This window comes from Telopea speciosissima, chromosome 3, assembly GCF_018873765.1.
Source record: "Telopea speciosissima isolate NSW1024214 ecotype Mountain lineage chromosome 3, Tspe_v1, whole genome shotgun sequence".
Classification (NCBI taxonomy): Eukaryota; Viridiplantae; Streptophyta; class Magnoliopsida; order Proteales; family Proteaceae; genus Telopea; species Telopea speciosissima.
The window spans coordinates 60522234-60538529 of NC_057918.1; the positions used below are offsets into that span (position 1 = coordinate 60522234).

The 16296-nt window shown below is 39.2% G+C and overlaps 1 protein-coding gene across 1 annotated transcript in view; it reads left to right on the forward strand.

Annotated features, from left to right (window-relative positions):
- Nucleotides 1-16296, forward strand: part of LOC122656594 (DEAD-box ATP-dependent RNA helicase 20-like) — a 62529-nt gene that overhangs the window by 15513 nt on the left and 30720 nt on the right. The window contains exons 2-6 of the mRNA XM_043851187.1: nt 60-152; nt 242-406; nt 558-653; nt 1376-1450; nt 10788-10949. Of these exons, the coding sequence (XP_043707122.1) occupies nt 60-152; nt 242-406; nt 558-653; nt 1376-1450; nt 10788-10949 (591 nt within the window). The remainder of the gene's footprint in view (nt 1-59; nt 153-241; nt 407-557; nt 654-1375; nt 1451-10787; nt 10950-16296) is intronic.

Here is a 16296-nt window from a genome sequence, read left to right on the forward strand (position 1 = left end):
GTATCTAGTAACCTGACATGTCACTCCCCCCCCCCCCCTCCCGGGAAATAAAATCCCAGATTGAAGAGGTTCGCTTGCGATTGAATGTTGATATTACTGTTGCTTCAGATTCTCAACCTGCTCATGCACCAATTGAATCCTTTACAGATATGGTATGAGTTTTTTTTTCGTTAAATTGAGAATAATTCGAAGTTCTGTTTGTCATTTAGTTAATTTTGTGTACTAATAGCTACTTTAATAGTGTTTGCATCCGAGCATCATGAAGGATATTGCTTTTCATGAGTACACAAGACCAACTTCTATTCAGGCCCAAGCAATGCCTGTTGCTCTTAGTGGAAGAGATCTTTTGGGTTGTGCTGAGACTGGGAGCGGGAAAACTGCTGCTTTCGCTATTCCCATGATTCAGGTCTTTTTAGTCATCCTTTTTCTATGCATTATGAATTTCTTGATGCTTTATGAAATTATGAATTATATTTAATTCTTTTAGATATTCAAATCATGAATTGTGTACTACATGACTGCTGGTTTTCTCCTAACATTAACTTTTCAATTTGCAGCACTGCTTGGCTCAACCTCCTATTCGGCGTGGTGATGGACCTTTGGCTCTAGTATTGGCTCCAACAAGAGAGCTAGCCCAACAGATAGAGAAAGAGGTGAGGTAGCCGTGCTTTAGCTGTACCTGGATGATGGAAATAAATTACACTGATAGATGATGTCATTTAGTAACAAACCTGCAGTAATTGAATTACGCTGCCAGATGGTGCAGTTACATCAACGAAGTGAGCTATGGGCCTGAGTCGAAGCTTATTTTGGTCATACTAAATTGGAAATTGCTTCCATTATTGGGGCATCCCTGAGCACACACACACACAGAGAGAGAGAGATGTTTTTGTTCAGAAGGTTACAGGGTGTTTAGTGTCATATGTTTTTGTTCAGAAGGTATCAAGGTGTGATCATATGCTTTTTTTTTTCCGACTATTTGACCGATGAATTATTTGTTGCAAGCTTTGCATTTTATTGCTTTCCTTCACCTGTACAAATGAAGTAATGCACATTCTTTGTGTAGTTTTGTAAAAGTTAGCTTGTTTTGTTCCCACTGACTTTAATATCAGCTCATTGAGTTCCCAGCTTCTCTCCAACTGTAGTACATTTGCCCTTTTTTTCAATAGCTTTTGGCTTCACCATAAAAAAAATGAAAATTCTGAGATACTTCTATCCAGACTTTTAAAACTCGATGATATCAAGACTCGCACGGGTTTTCCTTGAAGGCATTATTATGTATGATTAAATCCTCATCTGATCTGAGAAACCTCTCTCAGAATATCTTATCATTTCCTGTTCCTATTTTTCAATAATAAATTGTGTTTCTTTTCAGGTCAAGGCTTTTAGCAGATCTCTGGACTCCTTCAAAACTGCTATTGTTGTGGGTGGAACAAACATAGGAGAGCAGGTACCTAACTATAGCACAGGCATTGGTGCAGTGCTGCCTTTTATGGTTGTGTTTATTTTAAAGCATTTCAAAATAATGTAAGGAAATATTTAAAAATGAAAAATCTTTCCTGGTGTTGTGGATAATTCACTGTAGGGGCTTTAGTTAGTAGTAATAAGCCTTGAGCTAGGTTATATATGTGTTGGGCAGCTTGGGCCTTTGGTACGAGGGTTTTCATTGAATCATTGTAATGGGTCACTTTAATGGGTCTAAGATATGGGTAGGAGGTAGGAATACAATATTAGTTGGGGTCTTGATAGTTGTTTTCTTTTTCACTTCTTATTTTTTATTTAATCTTATCCTTAGTCAGAAATCAGAATAGGTCTGAAGTTAGCAATCCAGCTTATTTCTATCTTATTTCTTATCCCTAGAGCCAGTCTTTTAATAAAATAGGTTGCTGTTTTTTATTATTTCTTTTGAATAAGGGTATCTGTAATCAGTTTTGATGCTCTCCTACTTGGATTAGCTCACATTATAAATCGGTAGATGTGAAGGCCTATGGCTTTCCAATGATTTGAAGTTATATTAGCTAATGTTTTTTTGTGTGTGTGTGTGCTAATTTTTTGCTGCTGTGGATTCTGTAGTTGGTGATGTGAATTCAGTAAAGTGCTTGGTGGATTCCAAGTGAAGGCTAACATGGATTCCTTAGTGGAAGGGTGGATTTTCTTCACGGGTTTGGTAGATTTTTGCCCTGATCTATCATTTCTATTTTGTATCAGGTCTAGTTTCAAATTATGTTCTGTTAGTTCCGTATCCTTATTTTTGAAATCCTGTTTGTGCTAGTCTCTATCTGGAATATTCTTGTTCGGGACTAGTCATATCACTATTTGGTATCAAAGCCATCACTTCTTAGATGAGAAGGGTTCGAGAGTTGCTGATTTTATTCTTCTTGTTCGAGAGAAGAGCTTCCCAGTGCACGAGGCTCCTGCTACTGCAGGGTCTGGGAGGGGCAACCCTTACCCCCTTGCTCCGCAGGAGAGGCTGTTTCCAAGTTTCAAACCCGCAACCAACAGGTTGCAAGAGTGCAACTTAACCATCGCACCAACAGCCTTACCCCCTGCTTCCCAGTGCTTGTCTCTTGTACGAGAGAAAACATAGCTTTATTTTAAAATGATAGTTGGTCGTGTGGTGGTGATTCTACTTAGCTTCTAAACTTTAGGACGAGTTTTTTTCCATCAAGGGATGAATTGGTGCAGATAAATCACAGGAATGAGCTTATTTAGTGGGAATATACTGTAGGTTGGGTTACATTTGTGTTGTGCTTTTGATTCAAGGGGTTTACATTATAATTAGTGGGTCTAAAATATGTGTAGGAGGTAGGAATACAGGATTAGTTGGGGTCTTATTAGTTGTTTTTGGAACAGTATCAAGCAAATAACCACCAGTATACAGAAGAAGAAGAAGAAGAAGAAGAAGAAGAAGAAGAAGAAGAAAATTGCATACCTGCCCTTTACTTAAAAATGTAACATAGACCATAAAAATAAGAGAAGAAAGAAAAGTGACCTTCACTTAAAAATGTAACATATGGTTGCTTGCTTAGGTTTGAAAGAGCTTGAAACTACTTCCTTTCCGAAACTTCTCTATCCGCTTGACCTTGTGTACTTCTCGCTTTAAAGGAAAAGAGTTCCGACTTCAGTTACAGTAGCAGGCAAGCGGAAAGGCTAAAAAGAACGGAAATCTCAGCAACTGAACCTGCCTTTTCGATCCGAAGATTGAATTTCACCGCTAACCGTAATCAAAGTTTTGATCTCCACCGCCTGAAAGAAGATATTCTTAGCACACCTCCTCCTCCTCCTCCTTTAGGATAGGATCGTCGTTGGTCTTTCTTTCACTTGCTTTTTTACCAGGTCCGATAGGTCGGTCGCCCAGTAGCCGCTCCGCTATGGAGCTTCGTGCACACCACCACGTCGAGACTCTCTTTCGAAAGTGAGGTCACTACCGGCTTGTTGAAGAAGCCCTTTGGGCTCCCTAAATGCAGCCGTGATCTTATATATGATACCACCAGACCATAAAAGTAAGAGAAGAAAGAAAAGTGAAAGACTATACTACCCTTACACCTGTGGCAAACAAAAACAACAATTATTTAACGCACCCCCCCCCAAAGCTGGAGCATAGATATCACCCATGCCCAGCTTCCAACATCCTTCAAGAAAAGCAGGCCGAAACAATGCCTAGGTAAACATATCTCCCAGCTGGCTACCAGTACTAACACACGGTGTAGCAATCAACCTCAATGTGTTTGGTCTGTTCATGGAAGACGGGGTTACTGGCAATATAGATAGCTGCCTGGTTATCAGAAAACATATCAACCGACTTAATAGTAGGAAACCCAAACTCCTGAAGAAGTGATTTCAACCACAATAACTCAATTGCAATATGAGCCATAGCTCTGTATTCAGCTTCAACACTCGATCTAGCAACGGTGGTCTTTTTCTTACATCGCCAAGCCTAGTTGTCAAGGCGTCGACTGGGTGTCCAAGTTATTTCTTTGGTCTAAGGTGACAACATGCCTTGTTGACACTTCATGAGTTTACGTTGATTTATGTATATTTGTTTTTGATGAATATGCTTATATTATAACCTATACTTTTGTTATTATGTGTTGATTTTTTCATATTAGGTCATTACTAGCGTAAGAGGGCGGACCTTGGCGCAACGGTAAGGTTGCTCTATTGTGACCAAGTGGTCGCAGGTTCGAGTCTGGAAACAGTCTCTCCGCGAAGCGGGGGTAAGGCTGCATGGCGGGAGCATTGTGCACTGGATACACCCTTTTTAGGTTACTACTAGCGTAATTATATCCTATTGCATTGATATGACTTTTATGTTGCATATAAGCATAATTATATAAAATTATCATTGTTGTATTACGTATAGTCATATACTGCATGCATAGGCAATAGGCTGGTGCCTTGGGTCGCTTAGGCTCATTATGGTAACGTTTCTGTATTTTTTTTAGTGTTTTTGGGTCCAACACAATTTTTTGTGTTTCTGTGCTTTTTGAGCATTTCTGGGTCTTGAAATGCTGTATGGTAACCCTGAAAAAAAAAATTTGTTTCTAAAACTTAAAAGAAACAGAAATCTGTATGGGTTGCACTTAACAGAATCGTTTCTGTTGTTTACCAAAAGTTACATAATTGCCACCTACACTATGGCTTTTATACTTATGGTTTAACAGAATCTTCTTTTTTTGGTAAAAAAAACTGAACCAAATCAATATAGTAATGAACTGGACATTTTTAGTATATTCTTTGTACAAGCTGATATTTTCATCAGATCAACAACAATAAAGAGATTATTTTTCCCATTCCATTCTCTGGTTATTGAATAAAAAAACCACAAAAGCCATGATGATCAGAAAATAACAAAAAAGAGCTTATAAATGTGAGTTCACTTGGGTAGAAAAATGAGGCAATAGGAAAACAAATACATAAAAGAACTCGTACAGCATTTTTCCCCCCACAAATTTCATTGCCATCGGCTTAACAAAGCATTAACATTTTAGGTACTACATTTACATAAGTCCGAAGAAGAGCAATCGATTCAAACATGAGAACAGATCTCACAAATTTCAGTGTCATTGGCTTAACAAAGCATTCTAAGTTAAGTCATAATTTAGATGAACAAGAAGCTTGATGGCCAATGGCTGACTGATGTCATCATCTTGTCTGTCTCATTTCCCACAATTGCAGTCCTGAATCTCGTCTGTAACTCTTTCCTCATATGTTGTCTTTCTAATGTTGAAGTAGATAGAAACCCTCTATTCTCTTCAGCTCTCCTGAGAAGGTAAGGCATGACCTTTCCTACGGGCCCAAAGGGCAAATACTTGCTCTTTGGGCCCGTAGGACAAAAAAAAAAAAAAAAAAAAAAAAAAAAAAACTCATGCAGTTGTTAAAGAAAGATAATAGTGAAAAAGAAAGATAAAACAAGAAAATAATTAAAGAGGCAACACACACACACACACATACAACTACAGCAACACACACGCACACATATATAGAGGAGTGAGAGAGCGCAGACCAGGCCCAGCCGGTCCCTGCTGGTGGCTGCACCTGCTGTTAGTGCAGACAGCTGTTGCAGCCTGCTCCATGCCAACCCTCATCGATCAATCTCTCCTCCAACTCCTACATTTCGTCTTCCTACTACTCCTTCAATTTCTCAGCAAAACCCCCTTTTGAAACCCAAAAATTCTTCTCATTTAAAACCCTAAACCCAACTAATACAGTGCCTTGGAGATGAATGCAGCTCCCTATTACCTTAGACAACCTAATCCTATAATCCAACAAAGACAAAAGCAAACAAGAAGATAATAAACCTTTGTTAAGGAAATCATATTAATTCATCAAACTAAAGACAAAAGCAAACAAGCAGATAATAACCCAACAATCCATGCATTCACAGTTACAAAATCATACACCTTTGTTAAGGAAATCATATTAATTCATCAAAGGAAGGCTAGACAAATGAAGCAACAACATCCACAAATAGATGACCCCATTTTGCCATACCAACTTTATCAATAATAGATTTATCAAAAAAGCATTTAACTTATAAAATTCTAACCCATAAAGCATTCTTATGATTGAGATCCGCCACCCTGATATAAGCAATAAAGTTTTATTCTGATTTAGGGAATCCGATAAAGGCATAAACCCCGCCCTCCTACCATAACCTGACCAAATCAATTAGAGTTGGCCTATAACTATGTTTCTTTCTCTGTTGTTCCTCTTTTCAGCCTTTTGAGTTATCAAAAGAACATTTTAATATAAGCTTCTGATATCCCCAACAAAATCGGCTCCGCTCCATTAAGCTCAAACTGTCAAGAACTTCACCACTCCAGTAATAATTTGCAGAGGATTATACATTAAAGCCACAAAAAGGGACTTCAGATTGTGTTTGATATGCGTTCTCAGAATAGATTCTAGGATTCTGAAATTCTCAATTCAAGAACTATAACCATAAATGCTCAACCATCCAAACAAATTTGGAAATTCCATTAAAATATAATGAAAAGAATACTCCACACAAGAGATCTTAATAAACCAATTTCTTCATTAGCTGAAAAACAGAAAGAGTCAAGGCTTAAAAAGCCCAATCATTCTAAAGTATTGGAATCTCATGGAGTTACAACCCTACTAGCTGGTTCCAATAATTTCACATTTCCCATAACTATCTGAACTATTAAGAACCCTACCCATCAATACAAGCTAACCAATTTAGATTTAAGAAATGTGATTTGAGAATATCCTCGAAAATCAAAGAATTTGTCTAACTAAATTCAACACTTTCATCATACAAGCTTAATCTAAAGCCCAATTAGAATTAAAAAAAAAAAAAAAAAAAACTGAGAACAAGCAAAAACAAAAGAAAACATCCAATGCCCTTGATTATTAAAGAAGAAACCTGAGCAACAAAAGGGGTGGGGGAGACAAAGTAACAAACCCAATATTTTGAAGGAAAAACTTCAAATCTGTAAACCATAGAACCACAGAATGCTAAACAAAAATGAAGAAAAGGGTAGATATTTTCCAGAATAAGCTACAGAAAGACAGAATTTCTTCTTAACGAAATGGAATTCTTCACCCACAAAGATTCAAGCCTTGACATTTGCCACATTCCACTGTTCTACCTCTTAACACACACCCAACAGGGGGTCTCAGGATGCTGGCGCGCACCCGGGGTGCTTAGAGTGTGAGGTTACTTGTGTTGCCGGAACTTGCAGAGCAGGTTGAAGGCTTGACGGTGGCTTGAAGGGTTTAGCCGTAGGACTTGGGGGAGAATCAGTGAACAAAGAAGAGAGGCTGAAACTTCGGAAGTGTGAAAAGAAATTGATTAACTGAGATTGTGGAAATGAAGCCCTAAAACTAAAAACATCACAAATCGAAGTTTAAAACCCTTAAATCGATGTAAACCTATTCGTTTTCTTGAATGGGTTAAACTTCATACATTGGGACGTGGAGCAGAGGTGGACTGCGATGAAGAGTAGCAGAGGTTGAACTTGAAGAAGAGTTGCAACAGGCCGAGCGTGAAGAAGATGAGAGCAGGTCGATCAGTTTTACATGGGTCAAGCGTGAACAAGATTAGAGCAGGTCGATCGAGTTGCAACAGGTCGATTGGGAGGAGTAGTGGTCCAGTAAGTGCCTATTTTTTCGTTCAGCCACTCCATTTTGTTGTGGGGTGTACGAGCAACTAGTTTTATGGATAATACCATGAGTAAGCCAGAAACCAGGAATCTTAGATGGGGTGTGTTCAAGAGCATTACCAAAACGAAAATTTTAATGGACTTATCAAATTGAGTTTTTATTTCTTGATAACATTTTTTGAATACAGTAATAAATTTAGTTCGGTCCTTCAACGGGTAAACCCAAGTGGAACGAGAATAATCGTCCATAAAACTAACAAAATAAGAAATTCTAATCTATTACGAACATGAGATAGACTCTAAATGTCAGAATGCACCAAGGAAAATAAAGAAGAGCTTTTAGGTTTAGTACAGACAGGAAAAGAAGCACGGTGATGTTTGCCCAGTTCACAGGCTTCACATTCAAGATGGGATGTAGACTTGCAACTAGGAACCATTAACTGAAGTTTTGAGTAGAGAGGGGTGACCAAGGCATAAATGCCATTGCATGGAGAGGGGATAGTAGTAGAAATAGCTGCAGTAGAAGGTCCTGTGCCATCCAGGTAATACAAGCCATCACACTCAAGCTCACCATCAATCATCTTCCTTGTCTGAAGGTCCTGAAAAACACAATAAGAAGGATAAAATGTTACATAACAATTAAGGGATTTAGTAAGTTGACTAACAGATAAAAGACTTGGAGGTAATTTTGGAACATGAAGGACATGAGAGAGGGTCATGGAGGATGTAGGAGAAACATCTTCATGACTAGTTACTTGAGTTGAGGACCCATCAGTTAAGATAACATTAGAAGAAGTTTGATTCTGTGAAGAAAACAGATGTGACTTACCAGTCATATGACAGGAGGCACCAGAATCAATAAGCCAAGAGGCAGAAGAAGGGTAAAAGACTGAGTTACCTTTATATGCTACGGTGGCGGTAGAGGTGGAGGCAGAATTAGCTTCAAGTTGTTGGAGGCGTTTAACTTGCTGGTTGTAATCATCACGGGACACAATGGATGGGGTACCTGATGTAGAACTCTGAGTCATATCACTGGTAGGTTTCTCAATAGAAGTGTCAGTCATGGCAGCATCGGCGAGTTTATTTGCCCATTCAGGTTTACCATGTTTGGCCCAACAAGTGTCCATAATATGATTTTGTTTCTCACAATAAGTGCATTGGCGGGAAAACTTGACAAAAGACGAATAATTGGTACCTTTTCCACCAATACCCCGACCATGGCCCCTGGTTTTGCCACGACTACGTCGGTGACCACGACTAGCAACGAAAGCTGAATTTTCTTTGGGAGGAGGACCAAACTTAGATTGATTGGCGAAACGATTGATTGGAAAAAAAACTTCATTGAGAGAAGGAACCTTTTCCCCTGTGAGTAGTTGACCTTTTACAGACTGATAGTCAAGATGCAGTCCTGCGAAAAATTTTGCAACACGAAATTCTGCCCGTTGTTGTTTTAACTAATCCAAATTAGTGGTGAGTGGCTGATGTATCAGGAGTTTTCCAATCATTCCCTTATAACTTGCAAAGTATTAATTCAAAGATTTATCTCCCTGTTGGAAAGTGAAAAGCTTCTCATAAAGGTCATACATGCGGGAGATATTCTTTTGTTGAGAAAAACTTTCACGTAGATCATTCCAGTAGATCATTCCAAACATCCTTAGCAAGAGTGTGAAACATCACATTAGATGCAATAGCAGGTTCAACACTGTTCCATAACAACTGAATTCTCACGCATGCACTCATCATGAGCTTTGACTGTAGTAGGATCCTTTGGATCAACAATAGGTGGATCATCTGTAATGTACTTTATTTTGCCTTTTGCATGAACATATGCTTGCACTGCCTGTGCCATAGATAGTTTGAAACTCCAGATAACTTGATGGTAGTAATTTGAACTTGGGCAGTGTCCGTTTGAGTTTTAGGATCAGCCATAAGTAAAGTTTAGCAAATCCTTGGAGCAGCAGCAGTAGTAGAGTAATCAGCTATTGACTAGAGCCTGATTAGGTTAAGAAACCTGAGAAGAAACAGTAGCAGTAGCAATCAGCAGCAACAGCAGCAGAAATAATGATATAACTGGCTCTTCAAATAGAACCAGAGTAGGGTAGATAAAAAACCAAATATCCAGCAATAAATCAACCAGCAGAATTAGGGTTGAAAAACCCAAAATTAGCAGTACCAGATCAATCGGCAGTAGGGGGGTTAAAAACCCAGAAGTAGCAGAACCAAGAGTAGTGAGTAGAAATCGAATTCTGTACCTGAAGTAGGAAACCAGTAATGTAGTTGATCGATTGGAGAAGATAGCTTGATAATGATCCCTCTCTAGGGAAAGTAATGAAAAATTACTTCGAAGAGCAATATAGATCCACTGATTGGATCAGAATTAGAGGTTGAACACAGCTTCTACTTGAACAGTAGTGAAAAATTCCAATCGATTCTTCACTTCAGGTAACCAGTAGTAGTAAAACCCTAGTTTTTAATTGAAAACTTCATCTAGGGTTTAATCCTTGACCATATGCAGCATAGGGTGCTGCACCCTTCAACGAAAAATTAAGCTGTAGAAGACTCTCAAACCAGAATCGCAGATCAGAAACAACATAATGGTTGTGCTCTGATACCATGTAGCAGGGCAGAGCCCTAGAATACAAGAACCAAGAGAGTGAAGAGAGGAGATGGAGAAGAAGAATGGAGAAGAGGGACAGGAGAGAAAACTTGTGATCGAATTGATCAGTCTCCTGTCCCATAGCTTTATTTATAGGTTTAAATTACAATCAATAACTCCAATTACAACTAGGAATCATAATGTAACTAGCACTAATAACTAGGACTAAGACTTAGAAACCTAATGTAAGTACAAAAACCCCAAAGCAGAGAAAGAATAGTCTAGAGAAACAAACTTTAACAAGTTCCACATAATATCCTTTTGTACTAGTTTCTAGCTAGAAACGTTACCTGGTCTTTCTAATAAAGAAAAGAATGACTGAGAACCGAGACAGTTTTCCAAACACTGTCTGAAGGTACTAAAACATAAGTTGACTAGAATGTACTAACAGTTATGTACTCAAATTTAATTTGCTTTCTTCTATGCATTATCTTGGAAGATTCATCACCAACTACTTTCCCTTATACTGTTTCTGTTTGCTTTCTATTTGTGAATTTTGACAGAGATCTGAGCTGCGAGCAGGAGTAAATATTGTGGTTGCCACGCCGGGAAGATTTATTGATCATTTGCAGCAAGGAAATACCTTTCTTTCTAGGATATCATTTGTCGTTTTAGATGAAGCTGACAGAATGCTGGACATGGGTTTTGAGCCACAGATAAGAGAGGTAAGTAACATCTTCAAATCACTGTACAATTGCTTCAAATTTCTGGATTTCTTGTCATGTTATACCCGCACTTCATGATACAGTTTGTGAGATACCCATCCCACAGACTATTTCCTTTTAGAACAGATTTTTGCTTTCTTCTTTCTCTAGGGAGTTTGTGAGATACCCATTCCATTATCAGAATGCAGTAAAGAAACTGTTCTCTAAAGAAGATTTGCGATATAAAATTCTAACAAGATTCAAAAACACATACTTAAAAATATATCAGAAGCTAGACCATTGAAGTTCAGCACAACAAGGAATAGTGCAACAGAAACGTTAACAGCAACTGAGATAGAAATATAGCAGAAAATCTAAGCCAAAGTATGGCAGAGAAGAGGAACTGGAATTCCAAATAAACTATTCAACGGTTCTTAAAATAAAAACCTGTTCTTTACATCCTACAGACCCTATTTTATAAATAACCAAAATAAAGCTCCTACTAAAACTGCAACTCCTATTTAGACTCAAAATAGAAACTAAAGTTGAAATGTCACCACTTTATTTAGACGAAGAGAAGATTACAAATATAGAATGTTATCTAAGGATGACTCACAATCCTTATCCTAACCATAGTTATCAAGGCGGCAAGGTGACCATGGCGTTTGAAGGTCTTCCTAAGTGCCTTGGCGATAGGGCGGCCGCAAGGCGTTGCCTTGGCGAACAAGGTGTTCTAGTTTTTTTTTTTATATAACCATTTTATTAGGCACAAATAGCATATTAATTTTTATATAATGCTACTTATATACTAAATAAAAATGAAAAAATTGAAGTACATAATCAAGGAATTGCAAAATAGCATAATCACAGAATTACAAAATCAGTGAATCACATAATTACTAAATCAATGAATCACATAATTACTTACTCACATAATGACAGAATTACAGACTCGCATAATCACAGAATAAATAGTTACTTAATCACAAATTGCATAACTTACAATAACAGATGCATTTCATAAATTATACTAAGAAATGCACAATTTACATTGAATCACAGAAATTACAGCAGCAGCCACTCCGGCAGCCGCCAAAGCTAGAAGAAGAAGATAGAGGAGAATAAGCTTCAGACGTTCAGGCAGAAAGAGGGTTTCAGACAAAAGAGGGTTTTCTTGTCCAAAGAAAAAGAAAAGATGAAGAGAGGGTTTCAAGGATGAGATGGGGTAGAAAGGGTTTCAAGAAGGAATGCCACGGTGCCATCAGATGGAGCCACTCAAGTATCCAAAGAAGCATTAGAAGGAAAAAAAAAAAACAAGAAACCCGGAACCAGAAGGAGAAGAAGAGGAGGGCACCGGAAGAAGAAAAAAAGGGAAGAACTAAATACAAGGAGGAGGCCGGAAGAAGAAGAAGAAAAAAAGAAACAAAAAAATAGAAAAGCCAGAAACAGAGGAGGAGAAGGAGAAGCAGATGAAGAAGAAGGAAAAAAAAATGAGGCGGAGGAAGAAACATACAAAGAATCTACTCGACAGCGGCATCAGCGTTATCTTCGTCGATTGCAGCAACGTCGAGCTCCATCGAGTTCCCCCTTCAAGTTCTTCTTTCTCTTCGACTTCATCTTTGCTAGAGTCGCAAGAGCTGGAGCTTGAGCAGAAAAATAACTGATACAATCAGAATAAAGAAAAGAAAAAAAAGGAAGAGCCGAGGTCGAGGAGGGGGAAGAAGAAGAAGAGAAAAGGAGAACTTACTGGATAATCGGAGCCAATTTCATGGTCGTCGGAGTCAGGCGAGAGTTGGGGGGCGAGAGATGGAAAGTGGAAGGCATCTATGTTGGAAGAAATGAGTGCTTTAAAAAGGAATAATGTTTGGGATCTTGTAGCCCTTCCTCCAGGGAAAAAACTAATGGGATGTAAGTGGGTGTTTGTGGTCAAACAGAAGGTTGATGGGACTGTGGATCGATATAAGACACGTTTGGTTGCAAAGGGCTTCACTCAGACATATGGTATTGACTACCAAGAGACCTTTGCTCCTGTTGCAAAGTTGAATACAGTTCGGGTTTTGCTATCTTATGTAGTCAATCTTGGATGGGATCTACAATAGCTGGATGTGAAAAATGCCTTCTTAAATGGAGAGCTTGGTGAGGTGTACATGGATATTCCATCAGGGTTTTCTTCTGACAGTAATCAAGGTAAAGTGTGTAAGTTGAAGCGAGTACTTTATGGGTTGAAGCAGTCACCTCGAGCATGGTTTGGTCGGTTTCACAATGCCATGATTTTTGTGGGCTATAAACAGAGTAATGTTGATCACACTCTCTTTATAAAGAGGGCTGGTGAAAAACTTACTGTTCTTATAGTCTATATGGATGACATTGTGGTTACTGGCAATGATGGTGATGAGATCAGCCAGTTGAAAAATTTATTGGGCAGGAGATTGAGATTAAAGATCTAGGGAAGTTACGGTACTTTCTTGGGATTGAGGTTGCCAGATCTTCTAAAGATATCTTTCTCTCCCAAAGGAAGTATGTCCTAGACTTGTTGGCTGAAATTGATTTGTTAGGGTGTCACCCTTCAGATACTCCTGTGGAGGCTACTGTCTGTCTCAAGGAAAAGGAGGGTGAACCTGTTGATAAAGGCCGGTACGAAAGACTAGTGGGGAAGCTGATTTATCTCTCACACACACGTCCAGATATTGCTGTTGCTGTGAGTACTGTGAGTCAGTTCATACATGACCCCTATTCTTCTCATATGGAGGCTGTTCTTCGGATTCTTCACTACTTGAAGTCAGCTCCTGGAAAAGGCATTCTCTTGTCTCCTCATGGTCACCTACGGATAGAGGCATATACTGATGTTGACTGGGCTAGTTTTGCAGATCGGAAGTCTATCTGTGGGTATTGTTCTTTTGTAGGAGGCAATCTTGTAACCTGGTGTAGCAAGAAGCAGAATGTGGTGTCTCGTTCTAGTGCTGAAGCAGAGTTTCGTGCTATGGCACAGGGCATTTGTGAGTTACTTTGGCTGAAAGGCTTGCCACAAGACCTTGGTGTTCCTGTTCATCTTCCTATGATGTTATACTGTGACAACAACGCTACAATCAGCATTGCACACAACCCGGTACAGCATGATTGCACCAAGCATGTTGAAGTGGATAGACATTTCATTAAGGAGAAGTTGGAAGAAGGGTTGATTTGTATTCCCTTTGTGAAGTCTACTAATCAGGTTGTTGATATTTTCACCAAGGGATTGTTTGGGAAGTTGTTCCATCCTAATCTAGTCAAGTTGGACATGACAGATTTGGTCTAACTTGAGGGGGAGTGTTAGAACCGAAGGGGTATTCTAGACTTTTTCTTCTTTCTATTATGTTTCTATTATGTGGGTTCTAGTCCCACATCGCTTATTTGTAATTTTGTCCTCTATTTTCAATGATATAAATAAAAGAGCTTGGGGCGATCATTAATCATCCAAGCCTTACTGTAATTCTGAATCTGTCAACAGAGGGTCTGGATCATGGTTAGATATGATTGAAAACAAGCAAATGCCTTCGATTTATGCCGAAGAAGGTAAACCTAGGTAAGGCGGGTACAATTATGAATAAATGAGACAAACCAATGGAAACCAACCATCCCGAGAGACAATGCGAGAAGGTCCCGATACATCAAAGTGAATAACAGAAAAAGGAAGTTCACTTTATTTAAAAGATGGGGAATAAGTTGTTTGGGTATGTTTAGCTAATTCACAAGTTTCACAATGAAAACTATCCAGACTACAATTTTTAAGCTAAGTAGGAAACAATAAACGTAAAGAACGGAAAGAGGGATGACCAAGACATCGATGCCATTGGTGAACATGGCGAAGTAGGTTGTCGGAGGGCAAAGTATGAGCCGAAAAAGGAGGAGATGCAGTAGAAGGAGGTAGATCCAAATAATACAGCCTGTCCCACACCTTACCATATCCAATAGTCGCTCCCATCACTAGATCATGAAAGACACGATGGGTGGAATAAAATGAGACAACAATTTATTTCCATAGTAAGATGATAGATAGAAAGGAGGTTAGCACATAGATTAGGAGCATGAAGTATTGATGATAAGGAAATAGAAGGGGAACAATTGATAGAACCTTTAATAGAAATGGAGGATAAAGATCCATTGGCCACATGTGCTTTGTCCTTATCAGAACAAGGAAGGTAGGAACAAAATAAATCTAAGGAACTAGTCATATGGTCTGAAGCGCCTGAATCAAGCAACCAAGAAGAACTAGAACCAGAAGAGACATGAATGAAAATTACCTGATTGAGTAAGATGGGTAGGAGCAGGGCTAAGGGTGGACGAAGGAGGCCCAAGTTGAGACATCATGCGTTGAAGAGCCTATAATTGATCTATGGAGAAAAGCATTGTAGAAGCCGATGCGGGCGGAGCAGGGCCAAGGAGGGAGCTGTCAATTGTCTCAGAGAGATGAGCCTTAGAGCAAGTGGAGTCTTGTTTCCCACCATGACCACCCTCTGTAGGGCGACCATGCAACTTCCAACATGTCTCACGAGTGTGGCGTGACCGGCCATAAAAATCACACTTGATGGGCTCGTGGACAGTAGGTACTCATCTGGATGAGTCCGTACTGGCAGGTGTAGATACTAGAGTAGAGCAAGGAGGAACACTGGCAGACATCATGACAGAACAACGACGGTCTTCATGCTGAAGAAGCTTATTTGCCTGAAATAATGTAGGGAATATATCACAATTGAGGATCTAAATAAGGATCTGGTCATATTCCGGATTTAGACTAGTAAGGAAGTCTTACACGTTCCATTTCTCACTCCTTCTGAAAGGTGAGACTTGAGAGTATCAATAGTACATGCCATTGGTATGGGATGATAAAAATCCAGTTGTTGCTAGAGAGCACTCAAGTAGCGTAATGGGCAGTCAACGAGAGTTCTTTCCAAGAAGTGCTATGAACCTGGAGGCGAAGCTCATATATCTAAGCATAATTACTGGGCTGGGTGTAAGTTTGCTTTCATCATCCCAAATTTCCTTGGCAGAGTTCATCAACATAAAACTGGAACTAATTGCAGGTTCCATAAAGTTGAGTAGAAGAGGCATGACAAGGACATCATGTGCCAACCAGGTGTTCTTTGTAGTATTCCTAGAAAGCATAAGAGTATTAGTGGTCAAATAGCCCGAAAAATGATTACCCAGTATGGTTAAGAGGCACACTTGTGACCATGCCAGATAATTAGTGCCATTCAGCTTTGTGGGTCCCGGCTGGAGAGGGGTGATGGCCATGAGTCCCTATACGACTCACCTCGCTACCCCCAAGATCTCCCAGGGAGTCAGCAGTAACAATGTTCTCCGTCATAGAGCTAAATCTCAACCAAACTGA